At 39.8% G+C, this 18,458-nt stretch overlaps 1 protein-coding gene across 3 annotated transcripts in view; it reads left to right on the top strand.

Moving 5' to 3' along the window:
* Kif13b (kinesin family member 13B) overlaps positions 1-18,458 on the top strand; it is a 170,163-nt gene that overhangs the window by 130,537 nt on the left and 21,168 nt on the right. For all 3 annotated transcript variants that reach the window (XR_012441576.1, XM_074055244.1, XM_074055243.1), the window contains 2 exons: positions 8,488-8,599; positions 17,033-17,166. Coding sequence is in view for 2 of the 3 variants with exons in the window: in XM_074055244.1 (XP_073911345.1) it covers positions 8,488-8,599; positions 17,033-17,166 (246 nt within the window). In the remaining variant the exon portion in view is untranslated. The remainder of the gene's footprint in view (positions 1-8,487; positions 8,600-17,032; positions 17,167-18,458) is intronic.

Here is an 18,458-nt window from a genome sequence, read left to right as displayed (position 1 = left end):
CATTTATTCATATGTGTATATATTGTTTGTGCCATTTCTCCCCCTGTGCCCCGCCCCTCCCCCACCCGTGACAGAGTTTTAATCAAACAGAAAACTCATTATTATTGACTTTGAAAAGGTTATTAGCACTCCTTGCAACTGTCTTATGTGGATGTCACACATCACAGTTTGTGGCTGTCACTTTCTCAGGGACCTGGTTAGATGTCGGTGCTGCTCTGTGTGCAGCATGCTCTGCATTGGCAGTGTGATCTTGAGGAAACCAGGCATGGACATTGTCCTGGCTGGTGCGATGGGTAGGAAGACAAAAGAAGACTGGTAGTTGTGAAGGCTGGCTGGGGTTTGTGTCACTATTCCTGTTCTTGTGTATTGTTCTGCATTCCATTTGTGTTTGTATTTGACATTTTCCTTATAAAAACTTAAAGGACAATGAAGCTAATGAATCAGTTACTCATTTTTAAAGATCTAGATCATTATTAGTTTGTCTGAAATGATAACACACACACACACACAAAATAGTACTGAGCTGTTCAGTACTAGACCAAGGATAGGTTTAATTAGCTCAGCTTCCCATTGGTTGAGGTTACCTAAAAAAAGCAGAGTTTTAGGAACTTGATTGTGTATTGAGTTTTAAATGTGAATAAAGAGACTAACTTGAAGCATAGTTAGAAGAAAAAAAATATGACTTTCTGTGTTTTTTGGGAAATGTATATAACCCAAATCTTAAATTCTAAGGTTCTTGAAAAAGTGAACAAAATTGCTGGTTTTTTTTTTTTTTTTTTTTTTTTTTATCTTTCTTACTAGTTTCTTCCTTTCTTTTTTAGTTTTCTAACTTTCTTTATCTTGAAGTGGAGACAGTAAGAGGCAACAACAGTGTCTGCTTCAGAGGCACTGTTTATTGGTGCTTCATCTGCTCCACAGAGGGAGCTGAGTGCCCACTTTCCCAATATCCTGCAGGGGTCAGGAGGGGCTATGGAGAGGTAGTGACACTGCCAAGGTGCACACAGTCAGGCAAGGAGTGGGAACCCCACATTCTGGGCAGAAGCACCAGCATTAATGGAGGCATGGGGTGAGCAGCCTGCCCGCTTCAGGACAGCATTTGCAGTGAGACTCAGGTGGAAGAGCATATGTCCGAGGGACAAAAGGGACAAATTTGTCCCAGGGACAAATGGGGCTTGGGTGGTCACTGAGGACAAGAAGAAAGGGGTGTGACTTGTTTACATTTGAACTGGACGGTTTGCTTGGGTGGTCTGAGTCCTGCCCTTGTTTCTGACAGCAGTACATAAGATTGCTCTAAGATACTGTATACAGCATACATGCACACACATTTATATAGTTATCAATGCACAAGTGTGAAAAACTTGTTTGAGTTGGGAAATGGAGAGACCAGGTAGGGAAGAAGAGTCATCGATGGCGATGGCGAGAGAGAGGAAAGAAAGACATGAGGCATACTGAACGAATGGACTCCTATGTCCTGTGGACATAAAGAAGGAGATTGGGGGAGGGAGAAGACTAGGTTGTGGTGACAGAGTTGATGTCTGAGACAAACTGGGAGAGGAGCAGGTTTGGGGAGTTCGATTTCAGTGTTGAAGCCAGCACTGAAGTCAGGTTCGGGAGCCAGGGAAACAGTTGAGGTCATGGAGGGAAAGATGAGAAGCAGCAGTCAGAGAGAAAGATGCCCTGGAGGCTGTGGTGTTTTACTAAGGGTCCTTCCAGACTCTTAGATAATGGCCAGTGGGGCTGCTTGGACTGTGACGTCAACATCAGGCTACTTCTGCCTGGGGTTGGAGAGGTCAGATTGAGGCAGGGGTAGGATGTGTCATGTTAATGACTAAAAGGAAGATTGCATGTCTCTGTTACTGTTCTGGGGCCTTTCCAGTTTCAGTTCTTGACTTCTCTGGGTTCCTGAATAACTTAGTGAAGATGAGGAAAGTCTAGTTTCCACTGGCTCGGGTTCGTGGTTCAGTTGCAGGAGTGAGGGTTCAGTTCTCACCACTCGGTTTCTGTGACTCCCGAGCTGTAGTGATGGACCTCAGAAAGGCTAGCCTCTGCCTGGGATTCATAGCAGTTTGCAGACCTCAGACGCTGGCCTTTAACACCTTTCCCAACCATAGCAGTCTCCTGAGCCACAGAGAAGCATGGTCAGGAGGACTAGCCCGTCCCACTAGCTGCTCTCCTCTCTGCTCCCAGTTCTGCTGCAGAACCAGCTCTTTCTCCTCTTTGAACCTGAAGGGTGATACTGGACTTTAGTCAGCATCTGGTCACTGTGGTACCACCTAGTGTCCAGATGGGTGGATGAGAGGAGTGTCCACATGTTAATGTAAGACTTGTTGCTTTTGCACGAAGGTACAGGTAAGGGTGGGTGGATGGACTGTGTAATGAAAAAGGACATGCAGGTCGTAGAGGTATGAATGATCACTGAAGGGTTGATTGCAATTCGCTTGGGTGGGAACAACAGTAGTCCCACAATGTAAAGGACAGCATCTAAAGAGATTATTAGGGAATGTAAGTATTTTTAAGTTGCATCTTCTTACTAGTGAGAAAAGAACCATCTTTTTTCCTAATAGCAACAAGGAATGCAGGCTTGCTCTGTGGCCCTTTAAAGGACATGTGTTATGCACACACCTGTGAGAGTGTTCCTTAGGATTGAGCAGTGTTTAAACTAATTAACATACACAATCTCAGTCTTATTAAACCCCTAAACACAGGAGTGCTTAGTATACTCACTGCATCATTGTACAATAGCAGAAGATTGAAAACGAGCTAAATACCTGTCAGTGTGGTCTGTATAAATACATCTTACATACACACACACACACACACACACACACACACACACAGCCTCCCCCACACCCCCACTCACTCTCATGTACACACTCACACACAGACCCTCCCCACACTCACCCCCACACAAATACTTACACTCACACACATAGACCACCCCGCACTCATGTACACAGCCGCCCCACGCTCACACACTCACTCTCCTGCATACACACTCACACACACAAACTGAACACTGTGCAGCTCTGAGCTCTCCATGACATTTATGGTGATTAGAAGGTAGTGCAGACCAGTATGTTGCTGTGAGTATTTATGAAGGAAACAGATGGGAAGTATGTGTGGCTGTGTACATATACAGGAGCATGTACAAGGAACAAATGCCACTCTGCCAGGCCAACTTACCTCTTTAAAATTTAAGAATTGGTTTATTGTGAAGGGTGATGCATGTAATCCCAGTTACAGGGAGGCAGAGAGCAGGAGGATTATGGTTCAAGGCCAGCCCAGAAAGTTAGCAAGACCTCCATCTCAACCAACAAGCCAGGTATGGTGGTGTACATTCATAATCCCAGCTATGTGAGAGGCTTTAGGTAGAAGGATCATAGTCTGAGGCTGGCCCTGAGCAAAAAATGAGACCCTACCTGAAATATAACTAAAGCGAAAAAGAGCTGGGAGTGTGGCTCAAGTGGTAGAGAACTTGCCTAGCAAGTTGAGGCCCTGCGTTCAAACCCCAGTACCACAAAAAATAAAATAAAAATTTTATTCTCTAATATTTTAAATTGCTAGAAGTTCCTAGCACTCGGGAGACCCTGTATCAAAAAGGAAAAAAAAATTTCTTGAAGTTTGTTTTCTTTTATCTTTAGTTGTTTTGAGGAGCTATCCTTAAATTGTGGTTCCTGAAGGGGTGTTTGCTAAAGAAATTGTTGTTTTGGAAAACAAAAAGACTCATGTTTGTCTGTTTTTCCTTTTCATTTGGAGACCTCCTGCATTCCTCAGTTTTCAGAGATCCAGGGAGAGGTAATGAATTCATTAGGTTTTCCTAATGAGTGGGATAAGTACTAGCCTGCTGTTTAACCCTTACCACACTTGCTCTTCCCTTCAGAATCTGAAAAGTAGTTTTCTAAATTCAACACTGTACTACTTCCTTATCCTTTTGTAAGAAGAACTCTGAGAGTGTCTGCAAGTCCTGGCAAATGTTCCTTGTTACCTGGGTCCAACATTGTAAGAGTACTTATCTATCAAAAATATCAGGAATTAAGGCAGCCTAGGGAATTTAGGAGACTCCAGAATTGGAGAAGTTAGTTTATTTAACATGAATTAAATAAACAGTACAAATAAATATTTGGGGACCTGTGAGTGGAGCAGAAAATGGGCAGAAGTGCTCCAAGCATTTTTTTAACCCCAAAATTTTGTGCAGAAGGACCATCATGTTTTTTCTTATGAAAGTATTTAACGTTGAGGAAAGTTGAGCCAGAAATAGAATTTTGAGCTGGACTTGGTGATCTTAAAATGCTGGAACATGCACTTTGAAGTCATTACACTGACATTAGTTACAGCTACCTTGCAGGCACGTATGGGGCTACTTCTGGATTCTCTGTTCATTTCCATTAATCCCTGTGTCCGAAGGAGCTCTGATGAGGGTTAAAATCAGGACATAGCTAGAGCCTGAAGGGCTGAGTGTCACCCATCACAGCCCCTCACATGGAAGCATTCAGGTTAGCCAAAGTGATGTGAGAAGCCACCACGGATAGCTTCTCTTCTCCGTTCCCCTCTTAAGGGTTTGTTAATAAAACACAGATTCATCTGTTGAGAGCAAGAGAGATATGAGAGGATGGCAGGGAAGCAGGAGTGGAAGTCACAGGATTTGGCAGTTGGGGTAGGGAGGAGTGGAAAGGTTCTAAAAGTACTCCACTTTGGCCCAATCACACTTTGAATCAGGCCAGCCTGTTTTGCATTTCTGTGTGTGTTGATGTTCCTTACATATTAAAATTGTAATTGCTTTACTCAGCTCCACCAAGATTGAATTGATGAACTAATTAATCTTTTAAAAAATAGAATTTGGAAAAAAATTTAAAATAGAATTTGATTATTACACATTTTAAATTCACCTTAGGGTCTGAAAGAAATCACTCTTGGTATAAGTGTTTTGATTAGAAAAATAAAATATCCCTAATTGAAGTGCTGTTGCTGTTTATTGTTACTGGGTGTTCCATCATTATTGTAAGATTTTTAATAGGTCTGATGAAAACGTAGGCTTTTAAAGACCATCTACCAATGGATATTTAAGTATAAAATTAATTTTAGCCTCTTGCTAAAATTAAAAGTTGGCTGTACATTGAGGTCTTCTGCAGTGGAAAGATAGCTGTCAACAAACATACTGTTACTTCTAAAGCCATCTGAGAGGAAGTTATGTCTTCAATAAGCTTGTTTTCTTTTTTTTTTATTGTTTTATTATTCATATGTGCATACAAGGCTTGGGTCATTTCTCCCCCCTGCCCCCACCCCCTCCCTTACCACCCACTCCGCCCCCTCCCTCTCCCCCCACCCCCTCGAAACCCGGCAGAAACTATTTTGCCCTTATTTCTACTTTTGTTGAAGAGAGAGTATAAGCAATAATAGGAAGGAACAAGGGTTTTTGCTGGTTGAGATAAGGATAGCTATACAGGGAGTTGACTCACATTAATTTCCTGTGTGTGTGTGTGTGTGTGTTGCATTCTAGGTTAATTCTTTTTGATCTAACCTTTTCTCTAGATCCTGGTCTCCTTTTCCTATTGGCCTCAGTTGCTTTTAAGGTATCTGCTTTAGTTTCTCTGTGTTGAGGGCAACAAATGCTATCTAGTTTTTTAGGTGTCTTACCTATCCTCATACCTCCCTTGTGTGCTCTCGCTTTTATCATGTGAATAAGCTTGTTTTCTGATTGGAGTTTTTGATGAAGTTACAATTCGTCCATAGTGTAAGTGATGTTAACAAAACTGAGCAGTATTTGGTCTGTGTCACCTTCCTGACACTCATCATTCACTGGAGCCCTAGTTCAGACCAATGGATGTGAAACATGAGTCACTTCTTTAGTTGCATTAGAAGCAGCTTTGGACCTGAAACGTTACTGGCACTTCTCTTTATTTACCTCTTTGTAACTTTCCTTATTAAAACCAGGCCTTTTTTATGGAAAAGTGAGAGAATTTGTATCTGGACAGGAATAGGGACAGGAAACCTGCAGGTGCACTTGGGGACCAAGTGCCACCCTCAAGTTGGCTGAGGGCTTCCTGGGGTCTTGCCTTGTTGACTGTGCCTCTGAACTTGGGCCAGTCCAAATAATTGCAGTCTCAGAGCTGATTTAATTTCTTTGAGTTCCACCCTTGAGAACAAATAATCCTCAGTAGTTAATGGAGCTCATGTGGGGATCAAGTCAGGATCTGCTCCCTTGTGTGTCTATCATGGGCAATTCTGAAGTTCCACAGACATGCAGAATGTTAGAAACAGACCAGAGATTGATCTTTTGAGATTCTGGGAGGTTAGGGTGCACATTACTGGGGTAGAAGTAAAAAAAACCCAGAACAAAACAAAACACTGTACTCTTTCACCATTAGATCTGACATATTTAAGAGACCAGAATGTTCTTGGGCCTTTGAAGTCCTTCTTTACTCATAGTTCTAAGTTCATCTCCCTTTGAAGTACATTTAACTAGATTGTGTCTTTTCCTTTTTGCATTTCCCAGCATTTCCGTAAAGGGAGGAAAACTCCAGATCAGGCAAACATATCAGATTTGCAGATTTACTGGAAGACAGTTCTTGTCCTGATCCTGGGGGAAGTGTAGCTAGCCTCGCCCTGAACACAGGTTTCATCTCTGGCAAGAGAATGGATGTAATGCAGCGAAAAAGTAGAACTGAAGAGTGAAAGATTTCTGAGAGTGTCTTCCAGAGCTCTGGGTGCCACCTCGGGCAGGAAGGGTGTTGAGGCCTTCCTATTAGCAGATCTGCTGTTCCCTAGGAAGCAGAGGCTAGTCCACTCCAGAGCACTTTGAGACTTATCACTGGGAATTTTTGGAGACCAGTAACAGGTGGCCTGTGGTCCCTCGGGCTGCAATGACTATGAAGGTGGCTGGGTGGAGTGAGGTGGGTCTCCTTCTTTCATTATCTCACAGGTCCACAGTGTGGCTGAGGTAGTGGCTTAAGTGTTGTCTGACCACTGTCAAGTGTTCTCACTGGGAACAGGAAGGGTTTGGGTGGGAGGCAGGAAGAGTTATTGTTGCTATTCTGCCTCGGGGGTGACATTATGTGGAGGAGGTGCAGCTGGGAAGCATTCCTGGAATCTAGAGGACCCCAAGTGTGCCTTAGAGAAGAGGTGAAGCCTAATCTTTGTTATTGGTCACTGGGCCACTCTGTCAAACAACCCAGGTGCTGACTGCAAATCACCTGTTTAGTTTCCTAAGGGACAGAATGCAGCTGCCAGACAAGGAAGAGAACCTAAAATATGAGAATAAATTTGTTCTCAAATAAAGTATGTTGTCTTTAGAACAACCTTGTGTGAACTTGACGCTGTGAACAGAGCATCGGCCTTGTCTTCCTCTGAGAGGCTCTGAAGCTTATTGACCTTACTGTTTGCACCTGATTGTGCTATCCCAAGGCTCGCCCAGGCGGGGCTTCCCAGACCAATACTTAAATTCGAATGGAAAAGGCATTGACAGAACACTAAAGTATGTGAAATAGCGTATGCTCCATAGTGACTCAGTGCTCCTACCGTGTAGTGGTCCTACTGTGCAGTGCTCCAGAGTGCATATTTCCCTGACTGTGTGCCCGTGTGTGTTTTGTTTTCTCTGTTTCCTAATGAGTGCTGAACATCAGACCATTTTCAAAAATGCTATCAAGTGCTGAGTGAGTTCTTTGGGAACAGTGGTGTTCTCAGAGGTAAACATGATCCAGATCAATTAGGGCTTATTGATTTTATGATCAGTACTTAGGTTGCCACTAAAAGCAGATAGGTTCCTAATATATATTAGAACCCTAGGAGAGGCACCCCCTTGGTCTGGCTTACAGAGCAGTTGGAGGATTTGCTGTTTCCATCTTGCTTTTCAGACATTTCATCAGGACAACTGAAGTTAATCGTTAGGGCCATAGGTCTGGAATGCCAGCTTAAGCTAATATTAAGTACTGTTATTAAACTCTAGTGAAAAAGAAGTCAGAGTGATTATCAGAGGATCAAAGGAAGTTTAAGGTCTAAATGTGAAGCTGAACCTTGTACTGTCTGAGAATTTGTGCTTCCAGGAACTACTCCTGGAGGAAGAGGAGGCCTCTTCCATAGTAGCACATTCCTGGGTTTCATCAAGAAACACTGAAAATGATATTTACAGACAGAAGAGCAGAAATGGTCTTAGGAGAGAATTTAAGGGAGAATTTATTTCAAAAGGAAAATCCTAATCTATCTAATTTGAGGAGGCAAGAGGATGTAGTAGAAAGAATGCTAGCATGGGCCCTGGGAGACAGGAGTATAAAGTGGAAGAGCATTCACAGTGAGACAATACTGTTCTCATTAGGGAAGTGACCACTGTAAGCAAGGTGACAAGCATGAAGAAGGACTTACGTAATCAAACTTTTATCCTAGAAGGAGAGTAATAGCACTTGAGTAATATAGAACAGTTTTTTCTTGAGCACCTCAAAGTTTTTGTTGTTATTAATTAATTAGAAACAAAGTGACTGATTTTGTTTTTAAAAGGGCCGGTGGGAAAGTCAACAGGATGTATCCCAAACAACAGTTTCCAGAGGACTAGCTCCAGCACCCCCAGCTCTCTCAGATTCACCCCAAAATAATCATTCTCCAGATCCAGGTATGTTGTCTTTTCATCTGTCAATCACTACCATGAAATCTGAGCATCTTTCAGAAAGAATTTAAGTTAGGATTTCTTGCTAGATAACGGCCATTCTACTTATGTCATCCAGATTTTCCCCTTGTTGTCTTGTTGTGTTGAGTTACACTGGTTTAAAAATGTTGAATTCATCCTGCATTCCTCTGATAAATAACCTTTGAACCTGCTGTATTATTCTTTATATGGTTTGACTCCATTCGCTATTTGTTGAAGATTGTGTGTATTTTGTGACGAATATACATCTACAACTTTTTATTTACCTCTGTTAAATTTGGTATCATGATCGCATTGACCTCATAAAATGACTTGGGAGATGTTTCTTATCCTTTTCTGGAAGGGTTTGTGTATGATTGGTGTTACTTCTTCCTTAAATATTTAATAGAACTGCCCAGTGACACTATCTGGGCCTGGACTTTTCTTTATGGGAAGATGTTACATTATGACTTGAATTTTTTTAATACAGGTTTATTTAGATTTTTGTATTTTTTAATGAGCCAACTTACATAAGTTTTTCAAAGAATTGTCTATTTTGTCTACATTATTATTTTCAAAAATGTCACAGTGTTGTTTGTACTGTTCTTTTAAGATCTGTAAGATTTCTTTTATAATTTTCTATTTCACTGATTTTAAGAATTTCTTTCTTCATTTTACATATTCTGTCATGTGCTTTCATTATCTTTTGACTCAGAATACTTTATAATTTCCTTCTGATTTCTTTGACCCATGGGTTATTGAGTAGCATGCTAATTCTTTTTGTGTATTTGGGGGTGTTTTATTTCTCATTTAATTGCATTATGATCAGGAAACAGCCTCTTTAATTTTTCAATCTCCAGGTGTTATAAAATACACTTAACAATATTCTTTTTGCTTTTAAAAAAGTCACTTATCTATTAAGGAAATTAAGAGAATACAGAGCAAGTGGATAATCTGTTGTAGCTTTTCTCATATTTGTTGTTTCTGGCACAGTCCAGTCCTTCCTGAGACTCTTACTTTCATATGATTTCATTTCTTTCAACCAAAGACGAGAGGACTAAGGAAATGGTTCTTACACATGTGTGGCTATCTGGCATTAAAGCCTTTCCAGACACAAACTCCTATTTTTTAGACAGGGTCTTCTACTTAAATAAAGACAATAGAGTCTGAGTGACTCCAGTTGAACTTTGACGGTATTCCCCACTTGTCTCCAAACTGCTTGTCTCTGAGCAATCTCTTCTGAAGATCTGTCTTCCATCCAAGTACTAACCAGTCCTGACCCGGCTTAGCTTCCGAGACCAGACGAGATGGGCGCGTTTAAGGTGGTATGGCTGCAGACTGAAGATCTTTTGTTATTGATCATTATTTTCCCTCATCATTAGGATTTGGTTTTTTCCTGGATTTTGTTTGTTTGGTTTTGGTCCTGTGGTGGGTGGTGGGGGTGGAGATGGAGTAACAATCAGATCAGGTGGGAATCAGTGCCAAGTAGGCCCTTTTGGTCAAATTTAAGCAGCAAAGAGGCTTATAAGAAGTGGCTCTTAGGCAGTGGGCTTGTAGATAAGGACAATACAAAACAAAATCCAACAAAAGCAGTCATCTAAAAAGCTAATCTGATTGACACATAAGTACATGTTAGAGTCATTTTTTGGACTTGATTGTAAATGCCCCAGAAGGATCAGAACTGTAATGACAAAAACTTAAAAGAGCCATGGTTAAAATTTTGATGAACAATTTAGCAACTAACAGAATAGTATACAAGTACCATTAACTTTTTGTTACCATGTTTATCTAAACTTTGTATTTTATTTATTTATTTATTTATTATTGTTTTATTATTCATATGTGCATACAAGGCTTGGGTCATTTCTCCCCCCTGCCCCCACCCCCTCCCTTACCATTGGCTATTGTGAATAGTGCCGCAATAAACATGGGTGTGCAGGTGCCTCTGGAGTAACCTGTGTCACAGTCTTTTGGGTATATCCCCAAGAATGGTATTGCTGGATCAAATGGTAGATCGATGTCTAGCTTTTTAAGTAGCCTCCAAATTTTTTTGCAGAGTGGTTGTACTAGTTTACATTCCCATCAGCAGTGTAAGAGGGTTCCTTTTTCCCTGCATTCTCGCCAACACCTGTTGTTGGTGGTGTTGCTAATGATGGCTGTTCTAACAGGGGTGAGGTGGAATCTTAGTGTGGTTTTAATTTGCATTTCCTTTATTGCTAGAGATGGTGAGCATTTTTTCATGTGCTTTTTGGCCATTTGAATTTCTTCTTTTGAGAAAGTTCTGTTTAGTTCACTTGCCCCTTTCTTTATTGGTTCATTAGTTTTGGGAGAATTTAATTTTTTAAGTTCCCTATATATTCTGGTTATCAGGCCTTTGTCTGATGTGTAGTTGGCAAATATTTTCTCCCACTCTGTGGGTGTTCTCTTCAGTTTGGAGACCATTTCTTTTGATGAGCAGAAGCTTTTTAGTTTTATGAGGTCCCATTTATCTATGCTATCTCTTAGTTGCTATGCTGTTGGGGTTTCGTTGAGAAAGTTCTTAGCTGTACCTACTAACTCCAGAGTATTTCCTACTCTTTCCTGTATCAACTTTAGAGTTTGGGGTCTGATATTAAGATCCTTGATCCATTTTGAGTTAATATTGGTATAGTGTGATATACATGGATCTAGTTTCATTTTTTTGCAGACTGCTAACCAGTTTTCCCAGCAGTTTTTGTTGAAGAGGCTGCTATTTCTCCATCGTATATTTTTAGCACCTTTGTCAAAGACAAGTTGGTTATAGTTGTGTGGCTTCATATCTGGGTCCTCTGTTCCACTGGTCTTCATGTCTGTTTTTGTGCCAGTACCATGCTGTTTTTATTGTTATTGCTTTGTAATATAGTTTGAAGTCAGGTATCGTGACACCTCCAGCATTGTTCTTTTGACTGAGTATTGCCGTGGCTATTCCTGGCCTCTTGTGTTTCCATATAAATTTAACAGTAGATTTTTCGATCTCTTTAATGAATGTCATTGGAATTTTGATGGGAATTGCATTAAACATGTAGATTACTTTTGGGAGTATAGACATTTTTACTGTGTTGATTCTACCAATCCATGAGCATGGGAGATCTCTCCACTTTCTGTAGTCTTCCTCAGTTTCTTTCTTCAGAAGTGTATAGTTTTCCTTGTAGAGGTCATTCACATCTTTTGTTAGGTTTACACCTAGGTATTTGATTTTTTTTTTTTTGAGGCTATTGTAAATGAAATTGTTTTCATACATTCTTTTTCCATTTGCTCATTGTTAGTGTATAGAAATGCTAATGATTTTTCTATGTTGATTTTATATCCTGCTACCTTGCTGTAGCTATTGATGATGTCTAGAAGCTTCTGAGTAGAGTTTTTTGGGTCTTTAAGGTATAGGATCATGTCATCTGCAAATAGGGATATTTTGACAGTTTCTTTACCTATTTGTATTCCTTTTATTCCTTCTTCTTGCCTAATTGCTCTGGCTAGGAATTCCAGTACTATGTTGAATAGGAGTGGAGATAGTGGGCATCCTTGTCTGGTTCCTGATTTTAGAGGGAATGGTTTCAGTTTTTCTCCGTTATAGACTTTGTATTTTAAAAGGCTTGATATACTTGAAAAACATAAGTATATTTAGTATACAGGAACCAGCAACAGCATCACCGCTCTATAGAAGTTATATATACATATTAGTTTGGTTGTTGCTCTTGAAGTAAAACCTTGGAGTTTCTCGTCAGTTGTAGGTGGAGCAATGATCCCACATACCCCAGTCACAGACATGTATAGGGTACTGACTGCATTAGAATCACCCAAGACAGCAGTTGTTTAACCATGAGGTCATCTAGAAAATTTCACATAAGCCAACTTTCAAATGAACGTTTTTTTAGCTATAACTCAGTTACCTTTGTATTCAAAACCCTGATAAAAATCACCAGAGAACACAGGTAAATATTTATCGGGACTAAGTGTAGAGTTAGGAAACCTAATGGCCAAGAATCATGGGTCAGATGTTGATAAGGGATCACATCCCAGATTGTTGACATTAAGAGATGGCTCATGACATCCAGCAGGATCCCACCAACCTGTAGTCAGTGTAGTCCCCTAAAATAACAGGCCTGATCTGGCCAGCCCAGGCCAAAATTCCTTCTGTCTGACATGGAAGGAGTAGTACTAACACCTCCACTCTGTTGACTCCAATAAAAACTGGAGGTCTTAATCTCCCGTATAGTGCTCCTTTTTGAGGTTTTTTTTTTAATCCTGTCTGGAGGGTGCACTTTGGCTTTTTTTTTTAAATTTGCTTTGCATAAGTAAATCTGTCTCAACCCTCATAGAAGTACAGCAGCACTCCTTATGCTTAGCTGCCTCTTGCCTCTCTGTGCTTTAATAAATTCTTGTTATCTTGAGAAATTTGTAGATTAACCTGTAGCACCAAAAATTGCTAACAGTTACCTTGACAAAATAAAAACCGTTTTTAAGACAGTTTGTTTTTTGTAAATGTTATCAAGAACAATATAATTTTTAAGATAGCCTTGTTGTTATGAGCTTAGAGAATTAAGTTTTAGTTTAACAGTAGTACATTAAATTTTGACCTTACAAAACTTTTAAAGTAGTTGGATTTTAGTCAACTTAATCACTTATATAAGCATTTATAAGCTCCATTTTTTTTTTATGGCAACCTCCTTTGTACCTTTATGACAACTTAATTTGTATCCTCTGGGGGAGTTTGTCTTTATCCTTTTTTTTAAAAGTATTTTTTAATCTTTTATTTTTTAAAAATCATATCCTTAATACCATATATATATATATATATATATATATATATTTGTTACTTGTTGAAAATAACTCATAAGCCCTATTAACTTAGAGCCATATATTTTCATGGAAAAAAAATCCAAAGCAACCTTAAAATTGCTTTTATATAAAAACAATTTATAGAAAGCCCATTTGTTAATAGACCCATGAATTATAAGAGAGAATTAAGTCCCAAATTTTATTTACAACAGAATGAAACAGGCCAAGGTTATTTTTTAACTAACCAAATTTTAAGATTCCTGCTGCAAGCTGTGGCCCTCCCCCTTTTCTTTCTTTCTTTCTTTTACTCTCTCGCTCTCTCTTCCTCCCTCCCTCTCTCCTTCCCTCCCTCCCTCCTTCCTTCTTCCTTCCTTCCTTCTCTTTCTTTCTCTTCCTCTCTTCCCTCCTTTCCTTTCTTTTCCTTTTCCTTTTTCCTTTCCTTTCCTTTCCTTTCCTTTTTCCTTTTTCCTTTTTTCTTTTTCTCCTCTGGTCTGAGCCAGAGTGTAAACAAACACCCTGTTTTTTTGTTATCTTGAGTATCACGTTAACCTTAGAGAAGCAGTTTAACAACCATTTTGAAGATGCTTACACACACACACATACTCACACACACACACACACACACACACACACACACACACACACACACACACATACTCACACACACACACACACACACACACACACACACACACACAAGTTTGATAAATTAAGTATGCCAGAAAAAGATATCAACGTAAACATGCATAAGATGAGCTGTAATTCCAGGAGCAAATTAAATTTTGCCCAATGCTGTAAGCAAATTTATATACACACATATACACACACACATACACATACACACAGAATTAGAGTACACTCTCAGAAAAACATTTTTAAACCATAACTAGAGGGCTATCTGGTGGAATGTTGGATGATGCATGTGTTCTCTCTGTAATGCATTCAGTTCCCTCTCTGGCACTGAATTTTTGTTATTCATCCCTTAACCTCAGTTATGGTTATCTCCCAGGAAGAGGTCAACCCCCCACCCCCAATACCGGAGGTTTCTTGTATTTTACCCAAAGTGCTTTCTTTTTTTTACTTGTGTTGTTTCTCCTCCTGGTCTGTCTGGTGAAAAAGCCCAGTAGGTGTTTATCTCCCTAATTTCCAGAGGTGTCTCACACACTTTCACCCTGCTCCCTAAACCTGAGAGACCCGGTTTCACCCCAGACAGGGTTACTTGGGGGTCTCTGTTGGTGATCAGACTCCCCTTCTGCCTCCCAAAGGCAGGCCTATTATTCAAACCCAGGTTCTTACCAGTCTGACTGGCAAGATTCCCAATTGATTTCCAAGCTTTCTCTGGGTTCCTTTGTGCAACTGAGACTTGCTCTCAGGCGTGCTGGGAGAGGCAAGTCCTTTTGTCTGATCAGCAGGTCCACTGGTGCCTGTTGGGATGCTCTCCTTACGAGCCAGGGATGCTGAGTTCCCGTGATAAGGAGGTGAAAACACCCTCTCCTCCATATCCCAGATGAGCCCCCATAAATGTTACGGGAATCTTGAACAGAGACATGGGACACCAAGGCTTTTCAGGAAGCAATATTTATTAGCATGTCAGCAGTGGCTCAGTGGATTCACAGTCAAGGGCTGGATTCATACAGTATGTGTTATTTTTGTTTCTGAATTTTTTTGCTCAGACACGATTAGCCTACATATTATTGTTGGTATAAGTAAATTTGTGTGTGTGTGTGTGTGTGTTGCTGTGGCTTGAACTTCTACTGCTTGAGCCATGCCTCCAGCCCTGGTAATTTATTTATTTATATTTTGGTGGTACTGGGATTTTAACTCAGGCAGGGTGTGATGCTTGCTAGGCAGGTTCTCTACTGCTTGAGCCACTCTGCCATTCATATTTTTTTAATTGCCAAGAAATATTTCAGTATCACAATTGAAAATTTCTCAGTTTTTAATCAGTTCTTCTCTTTATGGACATTTGGGTTTTGCCAGCTTTTGGTTATTATGAATAAAGCTTATTCTTATATAATTTTTGTGGATATTTTTCTTGAATAAATATTTAGGAGTGAAGATTCTAGATTATAGGGTACCACCTAGTTTTAAATTCCCTAAATTTCTTGTCCTCTTTACAGTTATAATCAGTGCTTATTTGATTTACATCGTTGCTGTTTCGTCTTGCTTATCACTGGTTCTTGCATTCTACTCCATTCTTCTGGGTTTCCTTTTATTTGTAATGAAACATATCTGTAATTTGTGCTTTTAGCAATTGTCTCTTAGTGACAAACTATTTCTTTTAGCTGTTGAAGCTTTTATTTTTCTCTCACTTTAGAACCTCTCCTACTATGGGAAATGTCAAATGTACGAACATAGAGAAAATAACCTGATGTGCCCTCAAGTAACTAACTTTCCTTGATCTCAGGATCTCCAGCTCAGAATCAGACTGATGTCCCTGTGCTTCCAGCTCCCTCTCCCCTTGCTTGACTCTTGTTCTGTGCTATGTGCAGCCTTTGATGATTGGCTAGAATCTTATGAAGTTAGGGATCATCCTTACACTGGAATGGTAGCTTAACTATTTACAGAGCTCTAGATTGTAATTTCTTTCTCAGCATTGAGGTGATTATATTCTTTTTGCTATTTATCATTGACTTTATTTTCTGCTTATCTCCCTTCTTTGTTTCTCTCTTCCCTGTTTTTGCCTTCTTGTAAATTGACTCTTCTGAACTCAACTGTGACTTATCTTTCGGTATTGGAGCAATCTTTTCGCTTTATCTTTTTAGTGGATATGCTCATGAATGTAATATATATCCTTTTCACAGTTAGTATTATATTTATGTAAAATGCAGAGACCTTACAATGCATCCATTTTTTCAACCAGTAAATCTAGAGTCCTCTTAGATTAGCGTGAAGCCGGGCCTGAGGTGACTGTGTGCCTCCTGTTTAGGGAGAGCACACATGTTCCTCACAGCGACTTGCTTATTCTTTTCCAGGTGTTACACACATATGCTGTTTCATCATTTGTTATTTGACTTAGATTTTACTCTAAATTTGTAGGGGGATAGAAATCTTATTACATCACAGGTCTTGTCTGCATCTCTGAACCCAGCCTTTGGTAATATAAGGATGATTAGTTTAGTTAACTGTCTCTCTTGTAAAAGCAACAGTACCCTTTTCCTGGAAGGTCGGGTCCATGATCTTCCTTTAGGAAGTAGTTATGAGAAATTAGAGTTCAGTTAAACATAGTCCCTGGTTTCAAGAACTTAAAAGTGCACATGAGAGCAAAGCTGATTATCACTGGTTGTGTGACTTAAAAATCCAGTCTTCTTTTATTCTAGAGCAGAAGTTCATGACAAGGACTGAGGGTGGATTACCCTTCCAATACTGATAAAGCATTGTCTGTTAGAACATTTTAGAAGTCCTAATTACTGCTAGTAACTGGTAGAAGAAAGACCATTAATGACATTTGATATTAATGGACTACTATGCTAATAGTATGTTTTTCTAATACTAATTTTTTAAAGATATCTTTAAAAAATTTATATTGTTAGATTTGTTTGCAAATGACAATTGGTAAATTTATAGAAAAGGAAATAACTGTCATTTTTTTCATGTTTTCTTTTTCCCTTTCAATTGTGTTGGCAGGACTTGGTGGCCTAGCAGCCTCCTATTTGAATCCAGTGAAGTCCCTGGTGCCACAGATGCCAAGGCTGCTAAAGTCTCTCTTTCCTGTCCGCGATGACAGAAGGGGCAAACTGCCCTCTCCACTAGCACCTCAGGTAAGATGCATCAAGAAAGCAGTAGTGAATGGTTTTCTGATAGACTGCTGGTGGAATGCTGCTGTGTGTTGCCCTGAAACTGGAGGTGGAGGGATAGCAACAAAGGAGGCATTAGGGCTGGGCTTTTAAACCTGGTAAAAGCTTAGGATAATTTCTTTTCCACTCTCTTCAGAGATAACAGAGCTGTTTAAACTTATTGACACACTCCATCCTTTCTGCTTTTAAAAACTGCCAAGTATGCTACTAATGTGATTTATGGTAATATCACTTAGAGCAACAATAGTAAAATTTATGAAGTACACTTAGTGTTGTTTGTGTATTGCCAAGTAGAAAATGTGGTTCTATTTTTAATTCTTGATTTCATTTCTCTTTTCAAACTATTTTGTATCATGACCGTCCTTCTCTCTCAACTTCTGTTTCCTTTACTGTGGGTAATCTGTTCTTTCACTTAAAAGTGATCACTTGCCTTATTTCCTTTTTAAAAAACTCTACCCAGCCCTAGGATAAGTGTTGGAGAAAATGTTCAAGGGTTTTCCAAACAATCAGGAAGCTGCTCTTTTGCAATGGTGACTGGGAACCCTGTTGGAAGTGCAATCTCTAGCCTTATATATAGGTGTTAACTCAGCGGAAAATGATAAATGAGGGTTTATTTATAGTCGTTCAAAAACCATATGGTGCAAGTGCAGTTGATGAGGTAGGGCTTTTAACATCACCTTCTGCATATTCTTTTAAACATTCAAGTCACAGAAACGCAGGTCACTAGTCTAACATAACTGTAAGAGTTTTCTGAGTTTATGGTTCATATTCAAGGGAGATGGAAGTGATTGTGTAAAGTTTCTGTGCAGTTCTATAATATGTTTCAATCTAGCATTATATAAACATATACCTGCAGCGGATAAGAGAATGTAGCATGGAGGTTTGGGAATGTTTGAACTGCACTTAGCTAGGCACATAATGGGGTACTTGACAGTTATTGAAATGAGTCTCTGACTGCGGAGGGATTGGGGCAGGCAAAAATGATTTTTCCCCGTGGTTTGTCATTGTGTAAACTATTCTGTTCTAAACTGGGCTGGCAAAGTGGCTCAAGTGGTAGAGCACCTGCCTAGCAAGCGTGGAGCTCTGAGTTCAAACCTCAGTACCACTAAAAAAACAAAAAAGAATGGTGTCTGTTCTAAACTTCTGTGTCACTGTTTTGCAAAGCATGATGCATGATCTGAGTTAACAAGGTAGCTTTTAAAAATACAGTTTCTCAGCTTGCCTTGGTGACCCATAGCCCACCTGGGGATGCCTTC

The sequence above is a fragment of the Castor canadensis genome, chromosome 14, assembly GCF_047511655.1.
Source record: "Castor canadensis chromosome 14, mCasCan1.hap1v2, whole genome shotgun sequence".
NCBI classification, from domain to species: Eukaryota; Metazoa; Chordata; class Mammalia; order Rodentia; family Castoridae; genus Castor; species Castor canadensis.
Note: the sequence above shows the minus strand (reverse complement) of the source record. Positions and strands in the feature narration are given on the sequence as shown.